General features: G+C 32.5%; 1 protein-coding gene across 1 annotated transcript; it reads right to left on the bottom strand.

The window, feature by feature from the left end:
- Window positions 1–7,552: 7,552 nt before the first annotated feature.
- Window positions 7,553–8,350, bottom strand: LOC149202234 (ethylene-responsive transcription factor CRF2-like). The gene has a single exon (XM_089399921.1). The coding sequence runs from the start codon at window positions 8,348–8,350 to the stop codon at window positions 7,553–7,555; it is 798 nt and encodes a 265-aa protein (XP_089256047.1).
- Window positions 8,351–9,059: the final 709 nt, after the last annotated feature.

The following is a 9,059-nucleotide window of genomic DNA, read 5'->3' as shown; positions in this document are numbered from 1 at the left end:
CTATGCTCCGATTTTCCTCATTAGTTCTATTTCCCCTCAGTAGACAAGGATAGCCCCAGTGCAACCTAATTTGAATGACAATAAGGCAGCAAAATAGGACACTTTGTAGCAGTAAATTGAGGAAGTAGTCTGCAAGCCCTTGGTGACTGTTTTTAGTTGTCCGGAGTGGAGTTTCACCATTTGATGATAATAATTTCTGCCATTTCAGGCGACCTTCATTTATGTTTTATGTTAAGCCTATCATGGGCATTTGTAAGAGGACCTTCCCTGGCATTTTTGTCATTTTCAGTACTTAAACATCTGTATTGTACGATGGAAGGTTAATGTTTTTAACCACTCCTATCATGGGCATTTGTAAGAGGATGAATTGGGCTGGATTCACAGCCAACTGGAATCAATGCTATTTGAATTTCAGCTGGCCTTGAGATCGCAACCTTGAGGTTAGAATAGGTGGTCTGTCTCTATGCTGATCGGGATCGTTTGGGACTGTTTTTCGCTGTCCGAAGTGGAGTTTCACCATTTGAAATTACATGTCAAGCTCTCTTCAATGGAGGTACTTGGCAGAGTTTGAGGTATTACCTTCCACTGATTTAAAAATTTGGGTATTTTAACATTTAAATGATTGGTATATCCTCCTTGCATATCTTATTGCCATGACCAGATGGCCCTGACAACAGGTAACTTGGACATTTATCAAATTAATTCCTTTTTTTTTTCTTTTCTTTTTTTTGTGAATAGTTACACATTTTGCAATTTGGTGTACAACATATCCACTCCTTGATGCATACAATCATCAAAATACATGCTTACCAAGAAACAATTAACATAACCATTGTGAACAAAATGAATTAGCTGGTTAGCCATAGTCACTGATTCTTGCCTCTCATAAGCAGGATTTATGGCCTTCATACCCTACTATGTTTTTATTTTACATGTTAAAGCAACCAAAGTTGGTTGAAATAAAATAAGGGGAGTTGAAACCCACAGTGAGAGAACAAAATACAGGAACACTGCTACTGTTATGGCTACTAAAATTAGCATAAAAGAATCATCAACATACAAATAAATGTTGAAATCCTATTTTGCCTACAATCCTGGGATGGGTATAGTTTAACGCCTAACCTTAATGCCATAGGGGAAGGCCTATATTATTCACCAATCAAAACCTCCTATCTGGAAAGAGGATGGTAAGGATGGAATCTTGAAATTACTTATACATGGCATGGTATTTTATATTAGTGATATGTGTTTATTAAGTTTTTTTTGTGTCATTTTATATTAGTGATCAGTGTTTATCAATTTTTTTTGGGTGTTTTTTTGAAATTTTATATTATTTCTTTTCTTTATTTCTCTTGTAGTTGTCTATATGGAGATGATTCTGTCTTTTCAACTCTTTAGGGGTGTGGTTATACAACTTGAGTGGGCCTAATGGTTACAGAGTTGTAGCTTACAAAGGATTTGGCATTACTAGGACAGGTTAACAAACAAAATAGCATCTTATATTAATAATTCTGTGACTTAAATATAGGTTTCTGTAAATAAAGGGATTCAATCTTGTGGGATTCCCTCAACTGTGACTGCAAAATAGGTTTGATGTAAGATTTACACCTTACCTTATCCATTTCCTCCGAGACATGTTGCCTAAGCTCAGACATCACAATTTATCATAATAAATTGGTTACATTAACACAAGAAACCTTTTTTGGGAATTGAGCACAGTCTGATTCACATCCCTGCCTCTTTTTCTTCCTTGTTTGAATGACATTACTTAGGCAACAAAACAGGACAATTTGCATAGGATTAGTGATGTTTTGTCACAAGAATGATTCCAACGTTGTCTAATGTCTATGTAATTTTGGAAGTTTTTTTTTATCGTATTTATAGCTTAAGAAGCTTGCAGCGTACACAAACATGATTTATTTTTTTATCCAAAACTCTATTTTTAACAAAACAATAAAAATGTTGTTACAGTCATAATCTTTTCTAAAATGTAATCCTCTCACATAAATTATGAGGTTACCATTTAAAAAAGAGCAAATATCTTAAACTTCTTCCTCAGATGTTGGAATCAAAAGAAATCTATGATTTGTGTGATACCATATATTGGGTTTCTAGTAAGGTGGAGACTTGGGTGCAAAACCCTCCAAGTGGGTGTGTATGAGACCAGGTGCAAGCCCTTGGTGACTTTGTTAGCATAGATACACCAAGTATAGAATGATAGCTCAGCTAAGGAGTATCTATAAGACCATTTTTTAAAAAGTTATATATTATTTTTTATATGATCATTTTTCTCTTGTAGTTGTTTATATGGAGATGATTCTGTCTTTTCAACTCTTTAGGGGTGTGGTTGTACAGAGGATGAATTGGGCTGGATTCACAGCCAACTGGAATCAATGCTCTGCATAATTATTCAATTCTATGCTTCGATCTTCCTCATTAGTTCTATTTCCCCTCAGTAGACAGGGATAGCCCCAGTGCAACCTAATTTGAATGACAATAAGGTAGCAAAATAGGACACTTTGTAGAGGGTTAGTGATGTTTGGTCTCAAGAATTGTTCTTCCTTATTTGAATGAGTGACTACTCAGGCAGCAAAGCATGACACTTTGCACAGGGTTAGTGATGTTTTGTCTCAAGAATGGTTCTTCCTTATTTGAATGACACTACTTAGGTAGAAAAACATGACATTTTTCAGAGAGTTAGTGGTGTTTTGTCTCAAGAATGGTTCTTCCTTATTTGAATGACATTACTCAGGCAACAAAACAGGACAATTTGCACAGGATTAGTGATGTTTTGTCACAAGAATGATTACAACAGTATCCAGAGCAAGCATAGCTGGTATTATGCCTTTACCCTTGCTTTCAAAAATGCCCATTCACATTTCAATATTCTTCCACACTCTGTGCCTTACGGCGTTTCCTTTGCAACATTAGGTGCAAATGCTAGTTTATATATGTTCAACTAAAGTACTGGACACAACAACCTATGTAAACAATCTTGTGCAGAGCTATCCCTTTAAAGAAACTGGGAGTAGGATTAGGAATAACACTGACCCAAACAAAACATATCTAATGATTTCATCTGTGAACAAAAAGTCCAAGCCAGCAATATTAAAAACATTGGTAAATTAAAAGATATTGGTAAATCAAACCACACTATTTTTTTTATTTTTATTTTCAACAGTTATTTATATATGTTCAACTAAAGTACTGGACTCAACATTCTATGTGAACAATCTTGTGCAGAGCTATCCCTTTAAAGAAACTGTGATTAGGATTAGGAATAAGACTGAACCAAACAAAACATATCTAATGATTTCATCTTTGACCAAAAAGTCCAAGCCAACAATATTAAAAACGTTGGTAAATTAAACCACACTATTTTTATTTTTTTTATTTTCAACAATTATTTATATATGTTCAACTAAAGTACTGGACTCAACATTCTATGTGAACAATCTTGCGCAAAGCTATCCCTTTAAAGAAACTGGGAGTAGGATTAGGAATAAGACTGACCCAAACAAAACATATCTAATGATTTCATCTCTGACCAAAAAGTCCAAGGCAACAATATTAAAAACATTGGTAAATTAAACCACTATTTTTTTTTTTTTTTTCAACAATTATTTATATATGTTCAACTAATGTACTGGACTCAACATTCTATGTGAACAATCTTGAGGAGAGCTATCCCTTTAAAGAAACTAAGATTAGGATTAAGAATAAGACTGAACCAAACAAAACATATCTAATGATTTCATCTCTGACCAAAAAGTCCAAGCCAACAATATTAAAAATGTTGGTAACTTAAAAGATATTGGTAAACTAAACCACACTATTTTTATTTTTTTTATTTTCAACAGTTATTTATATATATTCAAGTAAAATACTGGACTCAACATTCTATGTGAACAATCTTGTGCAGAGCTATCCCTTAAAGAAACTGGGATATAAGACTGAACTAAACAAAACATATCTAATGATTTCATTTCTGACTAAAAAATCCAAGCCAGCAATATTAAAAACGTTGGTAAATTAAAAGATATTGGTAAATTAAACTGAACCGAATTTGATCGAAGATTGCTAACTATGGTTTATGTCAGTGCTGACATTGGCCCGTGCTGCCTGACACTTTCCACCATTCAGGTTACTGAAATTTATTTTTTATTTTTGAACTGGGATTGTTTGGAATAGTAAGTTTGAGATATGTTATTTGTTTAAAAAAATAAAAGTTAGTAGCTTTAATAGGTTGGAGGGTATTTTTTTTTGTTGAGGGCATATTTCAAAATATTCCTCTAACAATGAGATTTCCGGAATATCCGAAAATCACAATGAACATAAGTTCAATAACATTCTCAATTAATTTTTATATTAAAAGAGCCATTTGAAAAGCCACGATCTCACAGAATTTTTCATCACCAAATCCCAGCCAAAAAGTTAAAAAAGGTTTAAATTAAACTGCTCAGTAAAAAACTTTGTAATGGCCGTTGACCATTGGGCCAGGGCCCCGTGGTGCTTCATGCTTTGAAGCATGCAGTCAGAAAACTGTAATGGTTGTCGACAGGTAATCAATCTGGCATTTCCAGAAAAGCATCTCTATCTGGTCAACGCTATGTGGAGGATCAACGTGATCCAATGCTTCATGAATTTTAAGCTGCAAAACTTGAAAGGTTAGCCCATCCAGAAATTTATATATATATTTCATTCTTTAGATTAAATTTAATCATTTGAAAATCTCCTTGCACAGTTAGGTTTGGATTGGATTTAATGTACAGTTGGGTTTGGATTTAATGTATTGAAAATCATTAGCACTTGAATCCTTTTAATGTTGAGTATGAGAATAAAATATTTCAATGCCTAAAGAAAATAATTAATAAATTATTTTTTTCATTTTGAACATTGAAATATTTTATTGTTTTCTTTGTTTATATAAAAGAAGTTAATATTGAAGTAAATTGGTTAATATGGATATTGAAATAGTTTATTTAAGTTTTGTATTTAAAAGTATAAGAACTATATCTCATTTTCACATTTAAAAGTGAAATATCTTTACTTTTATTTTATTTTTCTAAAGCTCATAAAACCAGGACATATAAATATTTCAATTATTGTTCAGAGTGAGAGTGAAATATTTTTACCACGTCTACTTCAGACTAGATTGTAATATCAACAAAGAACCTAAACAATAATTTTAGTGGGAAAAACTAACCAAACATATTATATGGTAATCTAAATTATTTTTCCCTGTGTCAATTTGAGGTTAAGGTTTAGTAGGGAAGGAATTACACATCTAGATTTGAACCTTGGATCTCCTAGTTTACATAATACTTCATATCAAGGGTATCACCAATAGGGTTGTCCCTAGTGGGGCTATCTAAATTATAAATTTATTTTAAATTATTATTATCATTTTATTAATTATAAAGAGAATTTTCATTTAAAAAAATGTCACCATATTCTTAGTTATAGAGATTCATCACCACTTTATCATGGAGAGATTTTTAATATTTATATAGGCTTTCCTACAATACCATGAACCAATATTAGGGTATAAATTTGACCAACACTCTTATACATGAAGTAAATATTTTATGATAAGTTTCTTTTTAAAATTTCCCTTGCTATGAAGTTTATTTTTAATTTTTACCTATTATTTAAATATTATGTGTTTTTATTAATTTTTGGTTGTGAATATAAAACAATTTTTTGTTAATATAAGTTTTGTTTTGTATTAACAATTTTTTTAATTTTGACTTTGACCAAATAAAATATGTTTTAACCCAATAATATCATAAATGTATGAAAAATAATTTATAATACTATAATGTTGTTATAAAAACATATCTATGATTAGTTTTATATAACCCAAAGATATAAAAATAATAATTGCTAAATCTAAAGAGACATAATATTAAGACTGCACAACCTTTCATCAATAAACAATATAATGAGAAATATATGTTTAATAGGATTTAGAAGATGATTGGTACATGCATAGTTGTCATTTCTAGGTTAACAACTGATTCTATCTTCTATCTGACGAATCTACTAACTTTATCTGACGAATCTAAAACTTTATGTCGATAATATCATGGAAGGAAGTATGGAGTTATTCTCTATTAGTACTGTATTAGTGGTCAATTTCTTAAAAAGTGGATAGATCAATATATTTGTATCCACACATCTACTATAGGAATTCAAAGCACCTTTATCACTTGGCTATTAAGTTTAAGTATCTTAAATGGGAAGTTAACATAAACATTTGAACATAGGAGTATGAGTTTTGGCTTACATTAACATTGTAGTTAATACTTATTCATTAGATTTTAGTTAATATTTATTCATTAGATTTTAGTTTATAGTTGTACTTTTTCACAAAAAGTATCGAGGCAAATGTTTTTTTAAGGTGGGTGGAATGTTGGGATCTTCCCTAGGGGTGTAATGGGTCTCAAAAGGCTTGCAGTAAAGTAATAATAGTCAAAGCTATTCATTATAAAGTGGACTGAGTTCACCATATTATTAAATAAGAATCACTATGATAGTTAATATTGAATAAATGTAATAAGAAATAATTATAAAAATTCCATTGAGTACTTAGGAGGCTATTATGATTAAAATTCTCTTGATATCTATAAAAAGTATTGGATATTATCTTATGAGTAATGTAAACATATATTATATTTGAAACTTAGTTTATTAGAAAATTGCCCTAAAATAAATTAACAAAATTAGATTCCTTCATTAAAAGGATCAATAGTAAATTGTTTCCCTACATTAAAGATTTTTATATTAATAAATTATGGAAAATTTTTATATTTCTTAGATATAGCATATGAAATCATTTTGAGATCTAAAATACATAAAACTTTATCAAGCTTCTCTCATTTTACTGAGAAGAAGATGGGGCATGAAGCCTTTCTTATACTTTTGTAATTTAAATGAGGAGGAGAAGTAATAATTTCTTTGAATTTATTAATATTTAAAAGGAAAATAAGATAAAAAGTCATTTCTCATACTTTTATTAATTTTTGACCGGAGAAAAGCATTGGTTCTTTCTCAAAATTTTTTAATTATAGTGATGAGGGGAAGAAGAATGAGGACGGACTCATTCTCCTTTTTCATTCCAGTGAGGACAAGGATAACTGTTGCTCTGTTTATCTCTGAAAATAGATATTCTTTTCATACATATACATTAAAATTGTGTTTACATGTCTTATTCAAATTCAACGAATAATTTTATTCATATAAATGTATCACGGTGCAATTTAAGAGAAACACAAAATTTTATTACGTTCTCAATCTTTTGAGAAAATATATTAATCACATATGTAAAAAGAACAATTCGTTGATAATCTATCCCATCCAACTGAACTAACAACATTATTTACATGAAAACAACCTCTGCCTCACACAACCAATATCATAATAATCTCTCACACATACATTAATAATAACACACATCCCTTGGAAAAACTTTGCTTTACCAGATAATATTGACTCTTATCCCTAAAAATAATTATAGTGTACACACTTTTCCATGCGTCCATGGAGCAGTCTAGCAAAAGTTCACAATGTCATCTTCTTCTTCACGCAAAAGATCAAGGCAATCCATATTCAATTCTGCTAGCGAGACACCACAATTATCCATGTCAAAGAAGTATCCAAATTCTTGGATGAAATAAGAATTATAATCCAATATTGAATGGTTAATCAGTGGACATAATGAATCTGGGGTGGCCACTTGTTGTACAGAAGTTGAAGATGAGTCTGCACGACAATCCCCATATGAATTTCTCTCTGAAATATGAGATTCAGATGGCGCTGTTGTTGAGTCAGAAATAGATTCAGATGGAGCTGTTGTTGTTTGTGTGTATGCAAAGTTGGTGAATGCTAATGGTCCTCCCAGCTTCCTTGATGCATTATCATAAGCCAGTGCAGCTGCTTCTGCTGTGTCAAAAGTCCCAAGCCACAGCCTCACTCCTCTGGAAGGATCTCTGATCTCTGCAGCCCATTTCCCCCATTTTCTTCGTCTTACTCCGCGGTATTTACAGCTCACTGCACACTCTACAATAGAGACTGGTTCGCTTAAGGCTCTGGCTTTCTTGTTGGGCACCCTTGGTTTCCTCTTGCACTTGGGTTTGCCCTGATTTCCTGCGCGAGCTGAGCAATTTAACCGTATTTGAATCTCGTGAACAAATCTTTTGTGAGAGGCTGCACTCAATTCATCGTCACTTGAGAGGTCTGTGGCATCTGGGTCATTGCAGATCACTCTGATCTTCCTTGTCAGAAGGACATTCCTCTCCTTTTTGAATGCTCTGATAGTACTATTTTTTCCGTTCTTGCGACGAGGCATAATTCAAGTTCTTTGATTATAACTCAAACAGACTGCAATCCAAATGCTTGTGTTATCGTTCGTTCTTGCAGATCTTGGAACAGCTGGTATATGCAAAAAAATTCAGAAGTTAATTTTGAAGACTGCATTTTTATAATATTTTTTTGATGGCTGGCAGACGTTTGAACCATCTAATACGGTTAATCTTCATTTCATAAAAATCACTTTCTTTCTCGAGCCAATAAAATACATAGGTCAGGCGCATGAACGCAACTGAGAGAAACAACACCACAGGGAAATTGAATAATCAAATATCTTCTGTAAGCTCCCCAGCCGAGTCGAGAAGTAACCCCACAGGGAAATTGAATAATCAGAGATTTTCTATAAGCTCCCCAGCCGAATCGAGAAGAAACCCCACAGGGAAATTGAATAATCGCTGAAATTGAAATTGGACTGACACGAATTCAATAGCCACGGGAACAATTCAGACTAAGTTGATAGAGATGAAGAAGGCCACACAAGTTGATATGGCTACTGCTGCTCCACGCTTTCAACCCTTCAGCAGGAAAATCGCAACGGTTATTGACCGTTGGACCAGTCCTGCTTCGAGATTTGTGGAGGCTACTTCCTGACCTTCTGCTATCAAAATAGAACTGTTTTTTAAAGGTAATTTTTTTAGGAAAGGAGAATATCGAATCACCAGCTTCTTTTAGCTTCTTTTTCATGAAAA

The sequence above is a fragment of the Pinus tabuliformis genome, chromosome 2_1, assembly GCF_031772625.1.
Source record: "Pinus tabuliformis cultivar Carrire ecotype Pingquan chromosome 2_1, CPIR1, whole genome shotgun sequence".
Taxonomy (NCBI): Eukaryota; Viridiplantae; Streptophyta; class Pinopsida; order Pinales; family Pinaceae; genus Pinus; species Pinus tabuliformis.
The sequence above is the reverse complement of the archived record's forward strand: the minus strand, read 5'-3'. Positions and strand labels throughout refer to the sequence as shown.

Bases quoted from the DNA above. Each gene is read 5' to 3' on its own strand.
- LOC149202234 (XM_089399921.1), bottom strand. From the start codon at position 8,350: ATGCCTCGTCGCAAGAACGGAAAAAATAGTACTATCAGAGCATTCAAA.